Source organism: Tachysurus fulvidraco, chromosome 25 (genome assembly GCF_022655615.1).
Source record: "Tachysurus fulvidraco isolate hzauxx_2018 chromosome 25, HZAU_PFXX_2.0, whole genome shotgun sequence".
Classification (NCBI taxonomy): Eukaryota; Metazoa; Chordata; class Actinopteri; order Siluriformes; family Bagridae; genus Tachysurus; species Tachysurus fulvidraco.
This window is the reverse complement of record NC_062542.1, coordinates 1,023,587-1,043,586: the sequence shown is the minus strand read 5'-3', so window position 1 is coordinate 1,043,586 and position 20,000 is coordinate 1,023,587. Positions and strand designations below refer to the sequence as shown.

The window sequence follows — 20,000 nt, the reverse complement described above, 5'->3', positions numbered from 1 at the left end:
CATCCGAGGAGAACGTCAAAGAACGTAAAAGGTTCTAAATGGTTCTTCTCCATTAAGCTACATTCTCTCTGGAGTCCCTAATGGGTTCTAACGGGTTCTAGCTATGAGAAAAGCTTCTGATATGAAACCACCCTTATGTGAGGGTCTGTTATATGTTCTGGAAGAAAGTCACGACATCAGGAACCATTTGAGGTTTGATGATAAAAACTGCTGCCAGTTTGAGGTCCATGTGTAGAAACTGTGTAATATGAGAGTGCACTAGTCGATAAATAAAGGTCACGTGTGTGAAAGCTGAGGCTCAGTGAGACCTCCGGAAGGTGACACTGTATGGACGTGATACTTCCACACTTTCACCACATTGCTGTCCAGCACCTACAGGAGAAGATATCAGAGCTTGTAGATTTATAATAAATGTGAAAGTTCATCTCTGTCTCCGGCTCTCTACAATTTTACAATTAAAGGTAACTGACCAAAGGTCCACTCGTCATAGCAACATGGAAGTAATACAGCCATCATCTCTGTGCTGTTGTCATGGACACCTTTCATCAAATGACGTCGGAGGTCAAAACGGACACAATGGACCACGAGCTGCAGTCACGAGTCAGGTCAATGGCTTGGTGAGCTGAGGACAAATGGGAAAGCAGCATAACTGTAGAAATGGGCAGATGTTCTGGAACTGAGAGGAAAATAGTATGGGAGAAATTGAGGGTGACCTCCTGAGGCACCGAGAGTGTCATTATCTGGATCCTGAGATGGAGGAACAGATCCACAAACCACAAACATCTGCTGAGTGGAAAAGGGAGAAGAAATCAGACCACAAACAGTCCAGATCAAAGGAGGTCTAGAAAACACCTGATAACTCAACAGAGCAAGTTCAGCCTGAGCAGATCGGACATGAAGATCCAGGACCAAACAGAGTGCAGCTTGAATTAATCAGATCAGACCAGACTAAAAATCGGTCAAATCCAGAACTGACCTAAAACTAGTTTGAACCAGACTTGATCAGACCAGATCACACAATCTAGGCCAAAATGGTTTAGTCCAGATTAGATTGCAAATCACATTAGAACAGATCAGGTCCAATCAGTTTACATTCAACAGTCCACAAAAAAAGGCAGGTAAACGTATCATCCACCACTCCAAAGCGACACCACTCGCTCCTTAGCTCCGCCCACTCAGTTATCAGTCGTTAGCCTCGCCATACTCAGAAGAGAAGGATGCGGTTTACCTCACAGAACTCGGTGACTATGCAGAACGAGTCTCTCTCCAGGAAGCTGGTGTAGAACCTGAGGATAGCTGGATGATGGAGCTGCGAGAGGAGCTGAGCTTCCTGCGTGGCCTTCACCGTCTCGTCCGGCTTCAGATCTCCAACCGGGATCTCCTTCAGAACTTTACTGCACCACACAGCACACAGATTTCAGCACACAGACACAGACATTCACATCTCTGGAGACTCTTCTTACAACCGCTGAGTAAAAATATTCAAATGGTTCGTTTGACCTTAACACAAACTAAAGGTTAAAGAGAAGAGCTTCCTGGCGTCTCTTACACACTGCAGCCGTGTTCACACTTCCTCTGTGTCTCTGCGCCGAGACTCGGTGACGCTCCGCCGTGACCTTTAAGAGTCTGACATTTACCGCTTCATTTCATAAAGTGAAATTATAAAGAATTTTACAACTAATTAATCTCGATAAGAATTCATGAATGATTTAAGAGAGTGAAATGATGGAAGACCCTTGCAGGCGTCTGCGGTCTGACGGGTTGAAGCGCTGCTGATTAGATTCAGAGTTACATCACTAAATGATTTACAAGGTATCGTCATTAATAAACTGTTATAAGTTACAAACATTAAGGTCAGGGGACATGGAGGGGCTTTAAAATGTGTTTTTGTACAAATTTGTTTTAAATAAAATCAAAATAAATCCAAACAAATCGGCTGTCAGAATTTCTCTCGAGTTTATAAATTATTTTTATATATTATACTAAATATCCTCAACTAGGGGATACGATGGCTTAGTGGTTAGCACATTCGCCTCACACCTCCAGGGTTGGGGGTTCGATTCCCGCCTCCACCTTGTGTGTGTGGAGTTTGCATGTTCTCCCCATGCCTCAGGGGTTTCCTCCGGGTACTCCGGTTTCCTCCCCCGGTCCAAAGACATGCATGATAGGTTGATTGGCATCTCTGGGAAATTGTCCGTAGTGTGTGAGTGTGTGTGAGTGAATGAGAGTGTGTGTGTGCCCTGTGATGGGTTGGCACTCCGTCCAGGGTGTATCCTGCCTCGATGCCCAATGACGCCTGAGGCACAGGCTCCCCGTGACCCACTACGGACCGGGGGAGGAAACCGGAGTACCCGGAGGAAACCCCCGAGACACAGGGAGAACATGCAAACTCCACACACACAAGGCGGAGGTGGGAATCGAACCCCCAACCCTGGAGGTGTGGGGCAAACGTGCTAGTTCGGAATGAATGAATATCCCACTGTTCTCTTCCCCTGTCGCTAACCTAGCATGCAGCAGCTAATCTACTGAGTTAATTCTAGCAAGTAATAGATAACCTACAGAGAGAGAAAGACAACTGACCGTCTGAAAGCTAACAGAGAGAGAAGTGTTTTATTTATTTATTTTTTGTTAGTTTTAAGCTTACACTAACCTGAACAGAAATCTGACCTACCTGGAGAAATAAATCCTAGCAAGCTAGTTAGCTAACATGGTGAGAGGGAAAGATCCTTTTTTACAGCTTTTTTCTTAGACACCTGGAGCACCGGCTTTGAATGTTGTCACTCGATTGAATGGAGGTTATCGGTGGTTAATCAGGCCATAGGTATGGTCCTGGGGGGAGAGGGGGTGCATGTTGCGGCTACCGGTAGGCTCAGAAGGTTGTTATCATCCATATCTATGGGCTGATTAGCCACCGATAACCTCCATTCAATCGAGCGATAACATTCTAAGCGGGTGTCTGGAGAGTCGAGTCGAGTCGAGTCACTTTTATTGTCACGTCACCACAGCACATGTGCCTTGGTGAGTGAAATTCTTAGGAGCAAACTCCAGAAATGACAGAACAGATGAAGGTATAGATGATGAGCTGACGTGAAAATGTGCGAGCTGTGGATACGAACTTACTACAAGAAAACGAATCGAAAAAGAAACAGAAGAAATGACGCTAACAAACTGACGCTAACTTTTCACAGGTTTCAGACAGATAAAAGAATTCATTTTAGTTATAAGTTATTAAATAACATACGTTTACGTCATTTAGATGTTTTAAATGTATAAAGTTTTTTTGTTTTTTAATAAGTACCCTGTTTTATGTTTTTATGTGTTTTTTTTTTGTATCAGCTGAAATTGTTAGCATTTTAACTTCATTAAAAATGTATTGAGAACTCTGATCGATATCACGGCCGAATATTCTGACGTCATACAGTAATTTACTTTACAGTGAACCACACAGAAGTTAAAGCAGCAGTCAGATCTTTCTCCTGACCGACGTTTCACTCCTCAGTCGTCACCCCTCTGGAGTTATGATGCTGTAATGAAGTGAGTCCAATTTAAGCTTGTTTTTCTCCCCGACTGTTTGTCATGCTGTATTTATCAGGAGAGAGAGACCTGGCTTTGGGAATCACGACCCAGGCCTTTTGTTCCTCTGCACCACTTTTCTCGTGTTGCCCCGAGCTCTAGTTCCAGCCTCTGAATGAAGAGAATCCTTCTTCTGCATTTAAAATGAGATCAGAGCTTATCGTGTCATTATTATATTATGGATATCATTTATCTGCATAAAGCAGCACTGTGGGCGGTGAAGTGGGGAAAAAATAGCAAAATGAAGGATATTATTTTTCCTGGTGTTGTTTTGAGCCGTGAATCACGCTGTGCTTTTGTCTTTACTGGTCAGAATCTCCTCATCTTTACATTAAACACAATACAGTAAAACTGAGAGGGGAAAAAGCCTTGACAGAAAATAAGGAAAAGAACACAGTGAAGAAGCCGAGTTACTGTTTACACCTCGGAGATGATTCGTTTCCTTTCAGCACATCCACAAATGTGTCTTTTTAATCCTCTCATATTGACCAAAAATATTCATTCATTCATTCATTCCTTCATCTTCTACCGCTTATCCAAACTACCTCGGGTCACGGGGAGCCTGTGCCTATCTCAGGCGTCATCGGGCATCGAGGCAGGATACACCCTGGACGGAGTGCCAACCCATCACAGGGCACACACACACTCTCATTCACTCACACACACACACACTACGGACAATTTTCCAGAGATGCCAATCAACCTACCATGCATGTCTTTGGACCGGGGGAGGAAACCGGAGTACCAGGAGGAAACCCCCGAGGCACGGGGAGAACATGCAAACTCCACACACACAAGCTGGAGGTGGGAATCGAACCCCAACCCTGGAGGTGTGAGGCGAACGTGCTAACCGCTAACCCACCGTGTCCCCCTTTGACCAACAACATGTTAACTAAATATATTTGTGTCCATTTCTAGCTGAGTTTAACGCAGTGGGACATGAACGAAGGAGTGAGTTCCTCGTGTCATTCTGTTATAGCAGCTATAATCAGTGTCTCTCTCATGAGTTTGTCTTTATTCTATTTTTCTTTTCTTTGCTCAGAGGATCAGGTTTGACTGAGTGACTTTTAATAATAACCAGAACCATAAAGTTTTCTTTATCTCTGTAACTCATCACACTGATCTATAATCTCTCTCTCGTCCAGGAGGCGTTTTCTCTCTCTTTCTGCCCCTCGGTGTTTATGACACCGGCTCCGTACCCAGAATACCAAATGGCCCTGAACTCATTTTCAATCCCAAACCAATTTCTGCGTCTATCTTCACAAATTTGTGTCAAGGACGGAGATGTTGGTGTTGGGAAGCTTGTGAAGAAAAAAAGGAATGAGAAAACTTTCTCTCTCACACACACACACACACACACACACACACACACACACACACCTGCACACACAGACAAGTACACACACACACACACACACACCTGCACACACAGACAAGTACACACACACACACACACACACACACACACACACACACACACACACACACACACACACACACCTTCTTCGTGTCCTTACATCACACCTCATTTAAGACTGCTATCTATTAACAATTAGCTTGAATAACATTACTGTTCCACTGTTCCACTGTTCAAAATAATCATTTCTGATTGGCTCCCATGTGCGCATGAGGTCTAAATTTAGCCATGTAACCATGGTGATATCCATAAGTCTATGGTATGTTAACTGTTCACTGATGTTTTAGAATTAAAAATTTAATTATGATATGAATTGTGGCCTTGAGGTGTGTGTGTGTGTGTGTGTGTGTGTGTGTGTGTGTGTGTTGTGTGTGTGTGTGTGTGTGGTGTGAGTGTAGTGTGTGAAGATAGATAGATAGATAGATAGATAGATAGATAGATAGATAGATAGATAGATAGATAGATAGATAGATAGATAGATAGATCACTGTGTTTGTAGCAGGTCTCCTTTATTAAATGGAGTAATCAGATATAAACATATTTGCTCAGTGAGATTCTCCACAGCAAACATTTGAACACAGTCATGTCCCATTTCTCAGCTGGTCTCAGGAGGGAAAGTTGGTCTTGATTCCAGAAATAGCAGAGCACACGATCACACGATCACACGAGCACACGATCACACGATCACACGAGCACACGATCACACGAGCACACGATCACACGATCACACAAACACACGATCACACGATCACACGATCACACGAGCACACGATCACACGAGCACACGATCACACGAGCACACGATCACACGATCACACGAGCACACGAGCACACGATCACACAAACACACGATCACACGATCACACGATCACACGAGCACACGATCACACGAGCACACGATCACACGAGCACACGATCACACGAGCACACGAGCACACGAGCACACGATCACACGAGCACACGATCACACGATCACACGAGCACACGATCACACGAGCACACGATCACACGAGCACACGAGCACACGAGCACACGAGCACACGATCACACGATCACACGAGCACACGATCACACGAGCACACGATCACACGAGCACACGAGCACACGATCACACGATCACACGAGCACACGATCACACGATCACACGATCACACGATCACACGAGCACACGATCACACGAGCACACGATCACACGAGCACACGAGCACGCGATCACACGATCTCACGATCACACGAGCACGCGATCACACGAGCACACGAGCACACGATCACACGATCACACGAGCACACGATCACACGATCACACGATCACACGAGCACGCGATCACACGAGCACACGATCACACGAGCACACGATCACACAAACACACGAGCACACGATCACACGATCACACGAGCAAACAAGCGAGCGAGAGCAATAAACTCTGAACCTCAGAGACTGTGTGGCTTCGTTAGACCTGAGAGCTTCACTAACCCTCTGCAAAGCAGGTCACGGTGTGTTTACTTATAAACAGCGACGCTCTGGAACGTTTGGGTCACGACCAGAAAGTTTCTGCTCCTCAAGTCTAATGTAGAGTAAAACAAACAGTGGAGTCCACTGGTCCTACAGACATCTGTCCACTGGTCCTACAGACATCTGTCCACTGGTCCTACAGACATCTGTCCACTGGTCCTACAGACATCTGTCCACTGGTCTTACAGAAATCTGTCCACTGGTCCTACAGACATCTGTCCACTGGTCCTACAGACATCTGTCCAATGCTCCTACAGACATCTGTCCACTGGTCCTACAGACATCTGTCCACTGGTCCTACAGACATCTGTCCACTGGTCCTACAGACATCTGTCCACTGGTCCTACAGAAATCTGTCCACTGGTCCTACAGAAATCTGTCCACTGGTCCTACAGACATCTGTCCACTGGTCCTACAGACATCTGTCCACTGGTCTTACAGAAATCTGTCCACTGGTCTTACAGAAATCTGTCCACTGGTCCTACAGAAATCTGTCCACTGGTCCTACAGACATCTGTCCAAAGCAGAAAACACGGTTTTGTACTTTGATGAAAGAAGCAGGTCAGAAAATCGACCAGTTTGAGGACACGAGGCTACAGTACAAGGGGGAAGGAGATGAAACCATTAATGTAGCTCCAGATCTGTCACACAGCTCAGGGAGAAACAGAGGAGAGAGAGAGAGAGAGAGAGAGAGAGAGAGAGAGAGAGAGAGAGAGAGAGAGAGAGATGCATGGTGTGAAGTAAGTGATGATTGAGTGAGATGGATGAGTCTCATGACTACCAACACCTTTCATCTTTGAATGACATCACACACACACACACACACACACACACACACACACACACACACACACACACACACACACACACACACACACACACACACAATAATACAGGATATAATGTAGAGAAATACAGAGAGAGAGAGAGAGAGAGAGAGAGAGAGAGAGAGAGAGAGAGAGAGATTAACAGTCAGGTGGAACATGGAGTTCGAGTCCAATGTGTTTTGGATCTTTGTTTTAGCTCATGCACATCATCCATCCATCCATCCATCCATCCATCTATCTATCTATCTATCTATCTATCTATCTATCTATCTATCTATCTATCTATCTATCTATCTATCTATCTATCTATCTATCTATCTATCAATCATAAAACAGCAGGCATCTCCACCAGCATCTCCGTCCTCATCACGTCCTCATCACGTCCTCATCACGTCCTCATCAGCTGACTGTGAAGTCTTTCTCTTTATATTTCTGGAATTTTCTCTCTCTGTATTATTAAATCTGTGAACTTACACATATATAAATATATTAGAACTTTTCTCCTGTTTACTCATCACTTTTACAGCCTCGCTGGTGTTTTATTTACATCTGATTACACTGGATAGTTTCACACGGTCTGTAAAATACTCAACAGCTCACAGAAATGTATTTACGTCCATGTCATATGGTGGGTGAAGTCTAGATCCTGAACTGAACTGGACTTCGGTTGTCCAGGACGACTGCTCCAGGACGACTGCTCCAGGACGACTGGTCCAGGACGACTGGTCCAGGACGACTGGTCCAGGACGACCCCAGAGTTTTACTGGAGAACTAAATATGATGTTTTACAGCATCAGATTTTGTGGATGTTTTTTCTCTGTTTTCGTCGTTTCGTCATTATCAGTGATCTGTTGTCTGGTTTTCACCCAGTCTGCATGTCTGCATGTCTGCCAGTCTGCATGTCTGCATGTCTACCAGTCTGCCTGTCTGCCTGTCTGCATGTCTGCCAGTCTGCCTGTCTGCATGTCTGCCAGTCTGCCTGTCTGCATGTCTGCCAGTCTGCATGTCTGCCTGTCTGCATGTCTGCCTGTCTGCATGTCTGCCAGTCTGCATGTCTGCCTGTCTGCATGTCTGCCAGTCTGCATGTCTGCCTGTCTGCATGTCTGCCAGTCTGCCTGTCTGCATGTCTGCATGTCTGCCTGTCTGCCTGTCTGCATGTCTGCAGATTTTTTTCTAGATGACGTCTGTCCTGTTGTTCTCTGATCAACACAATTCTTTCTGAATTGTCATGAATAAATAATAACATCTGGGCGAATCCGCCCGGCCGCCTCTGCTCCACTCTGATAAGACGCTGTTTTAACATGCCGGTGTGTCTCATGAGAGAAACCTCTGTGCTGCTGTCATCCTGCTGTTATTCACTGTGCTGCACATCTGGGACTACAGCTCAAATGTGGAGCGAGACGAGGTTCTGTAGTGTGTGTGTGTGTGTGTGTGTGTGTGTGTGTGTGTGTGTGTGTGTGTGTGTGTGTATGTGTGTGTGTGTGTAGACAGCAGGATGAATCCGCCTCCTTCACCAATTTACACTCACCACTTAATGACAGACAAAAACCTGCGTTCTGAACATTTCAAAACAAACACATGAGAAACGAATCAACATCATTATCCTGCTTCAGTGCAGCAAGAACTTACAGATTATTGGTTAGTGTCACTGTGATTGACAGAGGAAAGAGAGTAAGCCCCTCCCACTTATTTTGCTTTTGACTCTGGCTGAAGCATCACCAGGTTCATGATCAGACTCTCCATCAGACTGATGATCAGATTCATCATCAGACTCTCCATCAGACTCATCATCAGACTCTCCATCAGGTTCACGATCAGACTCTCGATGAGACTAATAATTCCGAATTTGTGATTGGTCAGAAGGCTCTGACGGTTCTAATAGGTTATCGTTTCCATAAGTAACGTACTTGTTTATATAATGGAGGTGTAATAAATAAAAACATTATGTTAGGAGTTTCCAGCATCAGTGTTTCAGTTAGACGTAAAACTATCTAAAAATAACTGGATCTTTTCGTCCCTGATTCGTGTCTCATTGTGTTTGATCTCAGCACTGAAGTTAATACAACAGAAAATTAAAGAAAAAGCTCCTGATTACTGTACGTCCAACCGCCTCCGGGCTCCAACCGCCTCCGGGCTCCAACCGCCTCCGGGCTCCAACCGCCTCGGGGCTCCAAGTGCCTGCGAGACGGTGTATTTCTGTTCACTCCAGTCACTCAGACTGACTTCGCAATTAAACTCACCGCCACGAGCAATCAGCGGCGCTTTTTCTGACGGCTCGTTAACAGAAGGGAAGTAAGAACGTATTAATCTCAATACGCCGTAAATGTTCAGCGGCACATCGATTTCCTGTCGCCAGCGTGATAAAGGTTACGGTTCACACACTGAAGGAAGAGAATTTCTTCTCCAGGAAATTTAACTCATTTGTAAATGATGAGAACATGAAATAACACACACACACACACACACACACACACACACACACACACACACACACACACACACACACACACACACACACAGAGCAGGAGGAGGTTCTACTGATTTCAGAATATTTCCTGTCTTCTTCGTCATCTTCATCATCATCTTCATCATCAACAGGAGCTTTTAAAGCCATTTTGGGAAAAAGGTCATGAATTCAATCGCCTGAAATAATCGAACAGCTTCAGTGGATCATGAATATTATAATAAAATGTTGATATGTTTTAGGGGACACGGTGTCTTAGTGGTTAGCACGTTCGACTCACACCTCCAGGGTTGGGGGTTCGATTCCCACCTCCACCTTGTGTGTGTGGAGTTTGCATGTTCTCCCCGTGCCTCGGGGGTTTCCTCCGGGTACTCCGGTTTCCTCCCCCGGTCCAAAGACATGCATGGTAGGTTGATTGGCATCTCTGGAAAATTGTCCGTAGTGTGTGTGTGTGTGTGTGAATTAGAGTGTGTGTGTGTGCCCTGTGATGGGTTGGCACTCCGTCCAGGGTGTATCCTGCCTCGATGCCCGATGACACCTGAGACGCCCGTGACCCGAGGTAGTTCGGATAAAGAGGTAGAAAATGAAGGAATAAAGTTGACGTTTTTTTTTAATTTATCTAAACCCTTGGTATACTGGAGACACACCGGTGTAAACATGCTAGCAGCACTAAACTCCTCCCTCGTCTGTTACAAACACTTCAGTAGACAAGTTACATCAGATCATTCTCTCTTAATAAACTTCAGCTCATCGTTATACTTCTGTTGAACCGAGTGAAGCAGCGCCACCGACAGGTCGTAATAATAATAACACACACAGAGTTGTAGGAAGGAGCGACGCTGAGGCTGAATCTTTCTCACCCAGATCTGTTTCGACATTTTTTCATATTCACAATGAAGATAAAGGTACATATAATAAATAAATACAAGCCACGCCCCCTGCCGGAGTATGATACTAAACTTTTCTCTGCTTCAGTCTGTTTTTTTCATCAATGTCCCATTATCCATGTTTAGAAATAACATCAGTACGTCTGCTAAACTCTGCTATAAGCTTCCATGGTGTGTTAGATACATTAGTCTCAGCAGTCCAGAGTAAAACTGAAGAACTTCTGACACGTCTCCAACTTTCTCCTTGTAACGCCTCTACTTTTTTACTTCATGAATTCCATGTGAGGTCTAGACTGAACAAACCTGTCATACTACGCATTAAAAAAAATCATAATTGGAGGTCGAAAGAAACGTTTATAAAAGACGGCTAATAATAAATGTGCTGCAAAGCAAATGACAGGTTGTTCTGCAGCGCCGGCCTCATGCTGATGATGAAGTCGTCTATTAGCTAAAGGTCACTGTGCTCAGAATGACGGCGCAGATGGGGAACGATCTCGGCGTGTGACTGGGTTCTGTATGGGCTCGGTATAGCTGTGTGTGTGTGTGTGTGTGTGTGTGTGTGTGTGTGTGTGTGTGTGTGTGTGTGTGTGTGTGTGTGTGTGTTTGCATGCTTAACTATGTTTGTAGAGATGAAAGAATCAGAAAGGTACAACCTCAAAGATGTGAGAAGATAAAAACACAACACACCCAAACGCCTGTTGACAACCAATTTAATGAGACACTTTAATTAGCCTGCTAAGCTAACACCTAGCCGCCATATGTCTGTTTCTTCTGAATAACACAAGAACACGTCGATCATGTGGAGTCTCTGGATATAAACACGATCCTGACGATATTTGAGAGCGTTTATATATCTAAGAGAAAGAAGCACTTTTACTGATCGACAATAAACATGATCAGGCTCAGTGCTGAAACACAAACACACTGACACACCTTGTGTAGCAGGTAAACACTCTGATGGCAGAGGAATGACACTGACATTCATATTAAGCCCTATTTCATTCCAAATGACTCTTTTTGTCTGTTTCCTCCAAATAGCTCCTGTAGCGCTCGATTTTACATGTTAGCTAACAGTCTAAAAGTTTAACACGTGTTTCCACTGAGACTCATGAAGACAGCTAACCAAACACTTCACAGGTTCGGAGGAATCTGCTCTCTTTCACATACAGGAGCTCAAAGAGTCCCGTGATTGGCCAGTGTCACTGTACCTGAAAGTTTTTTTGTTTAATTGGATTGTTGATGAGGGGCACGGTGGCTTAGTGGTTAGCACGTCTGCCTCACACCTCCAGGGTTGGGGTTCGATTCCCGCCTCCACCTTGTGTGTGTGGAGTTTGCATGTTCTCCCCGTGCCTCGGGGGTTTCCTCCGGGTACTCCGGTTTCCTCCCCCGGTCCAAAGACATGCATGGTAGGTTGATTGGCATCTCTGGAAAATTGTCCATAGTGTGTGAGTGTGTGAGTGAATGAGAGTGTGTGTGTGTGCCCTGTGATGGGTTGGCACTCTGTCCAGGGTGTATCCTGCCTCGATGCCCGATGACGCCTGAGATAGGCACAGGCTCCCCGTGACCCGAGAAGTTCGGATAAGCGGTAGAAGATGAATGAATGAATGAATGGATTGTTGATAGAGGATAGAGGACATCTGATGGATACAATATGTAGGAGGAGTTTTGTCTCCTTTACAAGTGAAGAAACCTATCACAGAAAGCTACAGGTGCGTGATGTTAGCAGCGATGTTAACGGCTGCTTCAGGGGTTGTTTTGTTCAGTGTTAAAATAAATTAAGGTAAAACTTAATTCTAATAATAGATTTACACATTTTAGCTAGTGTATAGCACATAATTAGCATAAAGTCAGATCTTTAAGTTATCTATTTTGAAAGAAAAAAAAAACAAAACATTTACACAGAACCAGAGAGGTGGAGATTAAAGTTCAGTCTCAGTAGTGTGTATTATTTATAGCTCCTCCAACTTGTTCTTATAAAGGACCTAGTTCTGGTATCAAGCTCGCTTGAAAACAAAGATAAAAAAAAATACTACACTTATAACAGATCTTATCAAACCCTCACAACCTGAAGGAGACTTTAGGGGAGGACGATAAATAAAAAGGTCCACTGAAGAGACCACAGGAGGAAGAAGACAGTACCGCAGTTCCACCTCACAGCGTCTACTACTGACATTTAACTCTCACAAAGAAACAGTGCAGGAGCTACTGAGGCAAAACCCCAAAACAGCAGGGTCTAATGGAGAGAAAAACCGAGAAAGAGTGAGAAAAGATGATGAAGAAAATTCAGTAAACTAAACGGGTAAAAGTGCGAGTCGTGGAGAGGTTTAACAGGGAACAAGCCACGACAACGAGGAACTCGGACAGCGAGAGACAAAACAATGACATTCTGATTGATCCAAAGCGGTTTAGCCTGAAGTGCTCGACTTCAGGACGGGTAAAACGAGAGAGACGGGATGAAAAGAGTGAATGAATACAGAAGGCAGAAAGGGGTGAGAGGTGAAAAAAAGAAAAAAAAGAAAAAATAGGATGAATTGTGCGGGGAAGGAACAACAGGAAGGAGTGAGTGCGTGAGAGAAAAACAGAGAGATAAAATACTGAATGGAGCAAGAGAAAGAGAGAGAGAGAGAGAGAGAGAGAGAGAGAGAGAGAGAGAGAGAGACAGAGAGAGACAGAGAGAGAGAGTGAGAGACAGAGAGAGCGAGAGTGAGAGTGAGAGACAGATGCATGGTGTGAAGTAGGTGATGAAAGAGAGAGAGAGAGAGAGAGAGAGAGAGACAGAGAGAGACAGAGAGAGAGAGTGAGAGACAGAGAGAGCGAGAGTGAGAGTGAGAGTGAGAGACAGATGCATGGTGTGAAGTAGGTGATGATTGAGTGAGATGGATGAGTCTCATGACTACCAACACCTTTCATCATTGCATGACATCACACACACACACACACACACACACACAAACACACACACGTCTTATAATTTTCAGACATTTTTGGAACAGAGACGTTTCCTCTTCTTTGCCGTTCATTAGTAACGACACAAGCTGCATTTTTGTCTTATTAACTTCATGAGAGAGAAAAAAGAGGCTCAAGATTCAGTGACTGTTTAAGTGAGAACAGGAAGTAACTTGATCCACTGCTAAAAGAATGGAAAGAATCAGTCACTGGCTGTAGCATAAGAGAAATAAAACACTTTGGGACTCACAACCTAATCACACGAGCTTCAGACGTATTCACTGTTGTGGCTGAACCTTTCAACCAACACAGTAAGCACTTTGCAGGAGATTTAAGAGTTGTGTGTGTGTGTGTGTGTGTGTGTGTGTGTGTGTTTTACTACCCTGAAGCGTGTATGTCGTGTGAAGGATGAAATAACGTGTTGAATTTCAGTGACACGTCTGACACTGGGTTTGAGATAACAAGCAGAAAATCCCTTGAACACTTCAGTGTTAGTCTCCTCCTATTAATCTCCTTTTTTCTCCTCTTTCTCCTCACTGTCATGAGCTGCTTTACATAACCTCGGGTCCCTTCTGTCCACTGGAGCACTGAAGGAAGCTTCAAGATAAAAATACAGCTGTGCATGAACAGAAGGTTTCCACTTTAATTGTCTCTCTTCTGTACGTCTGTAACAGTAACGTATATGAGTCAGTGTGAATGTGGAATATGTTTGTGTTTGTCAGTGAAATGAATATACAACAAGTTGTAGTTTAATTCAGTGACTAATTCTCAGATCATGTGCATGTTAATGAGAGGATTTTTTTTAGTACAGAAGAAAACAGCAGCACTGCAGGTTAATCACATCAGAGCTCAGTTTGTACATCATGTTATTCTCTAAAGTTAATTATCTTAAAAACAAATACTAATCAAGCGATGTATTTATATTTATAAATCTAGACAAAATACTATTTGTTGCGGTTGTTATAAATCATACAAATGACTATTTAAAGGTTTGTACACAATGATAAAATGTGTATTTGCTCTTTATTTATTTATTTGTTTGATTGTTTGTTTTTTACAGCCGAACAAAATAAAATTAAACAAATAGACGGAAATAACGGAATTCCATATGCACCGCAGCGCAACACTGACATCTAGCGGCCAACAGTAGAAGCGCTACTAAATACTTAAAGCTATTAATAAATAAAAATATAAAATAACTGAAAATTAAATACATTTCCTACCGTTCTGTCAGTAGGGTTTTTACCTATTACAAGAAGGAGTGTTTATGTTTGTGTGTTCGTTCTGTGATCTATTTTGTACATAAACATTTTACTCTCACACTTTTTACTACACAATAATTAAATAAATGATATATAACTACATCATTAAAGATGAAATGTGAACTTTGTGAAAGTACTCACAGTTTGTCTCTGGACGTTCTTGTATCTTCAATGAGATAAACAGTGCCGAAACTTCCTCTACCGAGTCTCTTATGAATGACGTATCTGTTGGCCAACAGAGGAGGAGGAGGAGGAGGAGGATGAAGATGAGGAGGAGGATGATGAAGTGCTTCTATTTCACGGAATTTTGGCATGGTGTCTAAACCTAAGTCTATAAAACAAAGGACAATAAATCACAGGCAGTGACCTTAACTGATGCCCCAAACCTGTTTAGTTGAAGCACATCATTAAAGATCAACAACAAGAAGTTCAGCTAATAGAAACTTAATCATAAGCGAATCCGACGTTTATATTATTAATGATCAGTTTAGTTTAGAGCAGATTTACCTGTGATTTAAATGTGTTCAGCTTCCGTGTGTTGGGCTCGTTGTCATAGTAACGCTTAATGGGGTGGAGCCAAAACCGACCTGGTGGAACTGGAGGGTGTGACGCTTTAATTATAGAATAAATAAAGTGAAAGTTTTAAAAACAAAATCACTGATTTGTATCCAAATGAAGTGGTGGAAGTTTCATTTAGATTTTCATTTCATTAAGATTAATTAATTTTTCGTGTGTGTGTGTGTGTGTGTGTGTGTGTGTGTGTGTGTGTGTGTGTGCGAGCGCGCGCGTGGGTGTCTGTGTGTGTGTGTGTGTGTGTGTGTCTCTCTCTCTCTCTCTCTCTCTCTCTCTCTCTCTCTCTCTCTCTCTCTCTCTCTCTCTCTCTCTGTGTGTGTGTGTGTGTGTGTGTGTGTGTGTGTGTGTCTGTGTGTGTGTCATGTAAATGTAAATGTGTGTGTGTTTGTAGGATCCCCAGTCATACATTTATTTATTTATTTGTTTGTTTGTTTATTTGTTTATTCCATCTAAATGTATACTACTACTACTATTATGCCACTATTACATGTTTAATATATTTACCTACTTTATAAGGTCACTTTTTCATGTTTTTATTGTAAAGAGGTTTTACATAAAAAATGCCATTACAGGAAAAACTCGATTTGACTTAATGTTCAGAGATGACCAGAAATCTGAAGTGTGATTCTGTTCTTTTTTAATTTGTATCTAAACAGAAACAGAAACAGTTTTACTGTAAAAGCAGCACAACATGTTGTGTTTTATTGTTTACTTTATTCTGTACCATATTCCTTATTTACAACTATTTTGTGAAGAGAAGCAAAAATTTGACACAATAAAGGAAGTGAAATATATTACTCACATTTCACAAGTGTGTGTGTGCGAGCATGTGTGTGTGTGTGTGTGTGTGTGCACGCACGTGTGTGTGTGTGTGAGCGTGTGTGTGAGCAGGTGTGGGTGTGTGTGTTTGTGTGTGTGTGTGTGTGTGTGTGTGTGTGTGCGTAATCTTTAGAAAATAAACTATATTTCAGCAACACAAAGCTGAGTTCTTACTGAGATGAAGATGCTGCACTTGGCTACGGTTCTTCTTACACTGTCTGGTATGAAACGTTTTTTCACTCCTACAAAGAATGTTACGGTTCATCTATTGACTCATTGTCTTATACACATAAACACATAAAATACTATTAAAGTGGTACAGCACAAGTAAGTAGTAGATCACACGGCTTTACTGTGTTTAATTACAGACACTGAGAGATTTAATAGATCTCTAATGAGAAAGAATTCTACTTATGAAGTAACTGAATGTGCTCATAGATCATTATAGACCTTTATAGCCCTGTATAGAAAATGTGTTTTGAATTCATTGTAACTCATTATGAATGTTTTGTGATATGAAGTCTGTGGAACATGTTACATTAACGTACATTTAATATTTATTAAATATTTGTAGTGACACTATTGATGATATGGTGTATAGCAGTATATGAACAGAGACAGTGACATGAAGATTATTATATTATTAGAAGTAAAACAATAATGACTTTTACATCTGTGCTGATTTTTCAGGTGTTTTCACTCAGAACAGAGACTGGGGTGTGAAATATCCTGATAAACTGATCTGTGCTGTGAGAAGATTCAGTATCTCTATTCCATGTTATTATTCTTATCCACAAAACCATCAGGTGAAACAAAAGCTTTGGTGCTCGAGGAAGTCAAACATAGATAAGTGTGAAGCCCCACCGTATGTTTATAACAGCTCATTAAACACCAAGTCAGACTTTAAGTTCACTGGAGACGACAAATCAGACTGTACTTTATTAATCCACAATGTACAGTTCAGTTATTCTGGAGTTTACAAATTCAGATTTGGTACTAATGTGACCGGAGGTAGATGGACAGGTGAACCTGGAGCGACTCTACAAGTTACAGGTAAATATAATGATTTTGAGAAAGATTTGTTTGTTTAATCTGTTTGGTCTAAAAGTGCTCTAATTTAATCTACTGTATGTCCCCTAAAGCAGTTAGTCAACAAAGATGTACAAAACAGTTTATGGAGCTGGATTCAGACTTTAGTACTTGACTGTATTATAATTATCATCACCCTCTCAGTCCTGAGTCACTGACGTGGCGTCTTTCCTGCTCTCTGAAAAAGATTTAAAGGTGTCACTAATCAGACTCATTGGAAACGGAACCCTTAAACAAGGAGACTCCTTAAATCTGACGTGTGATGTGAGCTGCACAAACACTTCCTCACAGTTTGTGTGGTCTAAGAACAACCAGAGTTTATATACATCAGGACCAGTTCTTCACTTTCCTGCTCTAACCCTGAGGGATTCTGGGGATTACACCTGCACTTGGGGAAGCGGTGAGACGTCAGGATCTGAAACCATCAGCCTTCACGTGGGGGGTGAGTCCATCTGCTCACAACATGTGTAAAATTATTAGTGCAGGAAAAAATAAACTTGTATTGACTCCTCGAAGGTTCAGAAAGTTCTAATTCATGGATCTTCTGGATGGTTGTTGTGGTGACTGCTGGACTTATTTTGGTTGTTGTGATTTTCAGCAGGAGGTAAAACTCTAAAACCATTATTATTATTATTATTATTATTATTATTATTATTATTATTATTATTATTATTATTATGAACAGTGTGAGTTATGTGTCTGTTTGTGTGTGATTACAGACACGTCCACACTGAGCCGCTGATGGAGGACGATTCAGACATCTACACCACAGTACAGTACGAAACATTCACCATGAACTGATCACACCTTCACACCTCACCTACTTCAGTACACACTTCTGTATGTGAACTTCACCTGAGAGCAAAAAGCTAAAGGATCTGAGCTCCTTATTTCTCTAGAGAGATTTCACAAAGTCATAATGAATTAATAAACCAAGTGTGTGTGTGTGTGTGTTTGTGTGTGTGTATGTGTGTGTTTGTGTGTTTTATTCCTCACACCACAGCAATTTTCCCATTTGTATTATATAAAGAATGACACATTATATTCTTTTAATTACATTTTATATCCTGCAACATCCACAAATCCAGTTCCTTCCTGTTCTCCTGTACGTTATAGCAGCTATAAATATTCCTTCCTTTACAAGTCTGTCTTTTTTTCTCTCTCTTGATGTTAATTTTTTGTAACTACAAACCAGTGTAAACTCCTCTGTCCTGAAGATTAAATAAACTTCACCTCACAGAAAACTTTGTCATATCGACTATTAATACATGTTTATTAATTGTTTTCTGTTCCTGTTAATGAGCTGTTACTATAGAAACGATACGGTATCAGAAGCAGTGCATTAATCTGAATATAAAGCTGTGATGTTCAGCTGCACTAGTGTCTGGTATAGAAACTAAATCAACACCTTCTGACCAATCAGGAGCCGGAACTCGACGGTGCTGAGGTGGAAGGTTGGATTGATGATGAGCTTCAGGTTTATGACCTCTTACTGCTTAATGAATCTTTGTGTATTAATGTAAATGATGAAAGAAGGCTACACTTGTGATATTAAGGGTTAGGGTTAATAAATGTTTCTTCAGAATAAAAGTGAGAGAGTTTTTCTCAAGCCGCTGGAGATTCTGTTATTTCTCAGTGATGTTGTAACAGGACATTGTTTCCTAAGTCCAGGTTCCTTTCTCTTTAGATTTCCTCTTTTTATATATTAACAGAGCAGAAGTGATGTGTTCCAGAAGTGATCCGGGTGTTCAATACTCCATCAAGGGGGGAATTGCAGGAGGTTTTTGAAGCGTGTACGTTGCAGAGAGGAAGAAATAACGTGTTGAATTTCAGTGACACGTCTGACACTGGGTTTGAGATAACAAGCAGAAAATCCCTTGAACACTTCGGTGTTAGTCTCCTCCTATTAATCTCCTTTTTTCTCCTCTTTCTCCTCACTGTCATGAGCTGCTTTACATAACCTCGGGTCCCTTCTGTCCACTGGAGCACTGAAGGAAGCTTCAAGATAAAAATACAGCTGTGCATGAACAGAAGGTTTCCACTTTAATTGTCTCTCTTCTGTACGTCTGTAACAGTAACGTATATGAGTCAGTGTGAATGTGGAATATGTTTGTGTTTGTCAGTGAAAACACGAGGAAGATTTCTTTAATAAGAAACCACAGTGACCTGTTTAAATGTTTCCAGCTGTAAATTCACTGGTTTATAAACCTACACTTTACATGCTATCATGATTTGTATTATAATGTAATCCTCAGTGAATATATATGACAGGTTTAGTTAAATTCAGTGACTAATTCTCAGATCATGTGCATGTTAATGAGGGGATTTTTTTAGTACAGAAGAAAAACAGGTTAATCACATCAGAGCTCAGTTTGTGCATCTGCTGTTATTCTCTAAAGTTAATTATCTTAAAAGCAAACATATACTAATCTAGTGATGTATTTCATTATTCTATCAGATTTATATTTACAAGTATTAATTATATAAATAATAATTATATTTATAAATCTAAATAAAATACTATTTGTTGAGGTTGTTATAAATCATACAAATTACTATTAAAAGGTTTGTACACAATGTTAAAATGTGTATTTGCTCTTTATTTATTTATTTATTTATTTATTTATTTA

At 41.9% G+C, this 20,000-nt stretch overlaps 3 protein-coding genes across 15 annotated transcripts in view; 2 read left to right on the top strand and 1 right to left on the bottom strand.

The window, feature by feature from the left end:
* The window catches only part of nek11 (NIMA-related kinase 11), a 64,845-nt gene that overhangs the window by 20,777 nt on the left and 24,068 nt on the right, over positions 1 to 20,000 (bottom strand). For 4 of the 11 annotated variants that reach the window (XM_047808572.1, XM_047808573.1, XM_047808574.1 and 1 more), the window contains one exon: positions 1,229 to 1,394. In XM_047808572.1, the coding sequence (XP_047664528.1) occupies positions 1,229 to 1,394 (166 nt within the window). Of the gene's footprint in view, positions 1 to 1,228; positions 1,395 to 14,009; positions 14,847 to 15,030; positions 15,221 to 15,396; positions 15,637 to 20,000 lie in introns of those variants that run through there. The other 7 variants (XR_007139501.1, XM_047808576.1, XM_027170145.2 and 4 more) reach the window with 6 other exon arrangements.
* Positions 1 to 20,000, top strand: part of LOC113657996 (sialoadhesin-like) — an 84,275-nt gene that overhangs the window by 45,673 nt on the left and 18,602 nt on the right. The window lies entirely within an intron of this gene.
* LOC113645106 overlaps positions 16,294 to 20,000 on the top strand; it is a 12,914-nt gene continuing 9,207 nt past the window's right edge. The window contains exons 1-5 of one of the 3 annotated variants that reach the window (XM_047808595.1): positions 16,310 to 16,502; positions 16,972 to 17,334; positions 17,558 to 17,812; positions 17,887 to 17,974; positions 18,090 to 18,614. In XM_047808595.1, coding sequence (XP_047664551.1) covers positions 16,460 to 16,502; positions 16,972 to 17,334; positions 17,558 to 17,812; positions 17,887 to 17,974; positions 18,090 to 18,171 — 831 coding nt within the window. In that variant the 5' untranslated portion in view covers positions 16,310 to 16,459 and the 3' untranslated portion in view covers positions 18,172 to 18,614. Of the gene's footprint in view, positions 16,503 to 16,971; positions 17,335 to 17,557; positions 17,813 to 17,886; positions 17,975 to 18,089; positions 18,615 to 20,000 lie in introns of those variants that run through there. The other 2 variants (XM_047808596.1, XM_047808593.1) reach the window with 2 other exon arrangements.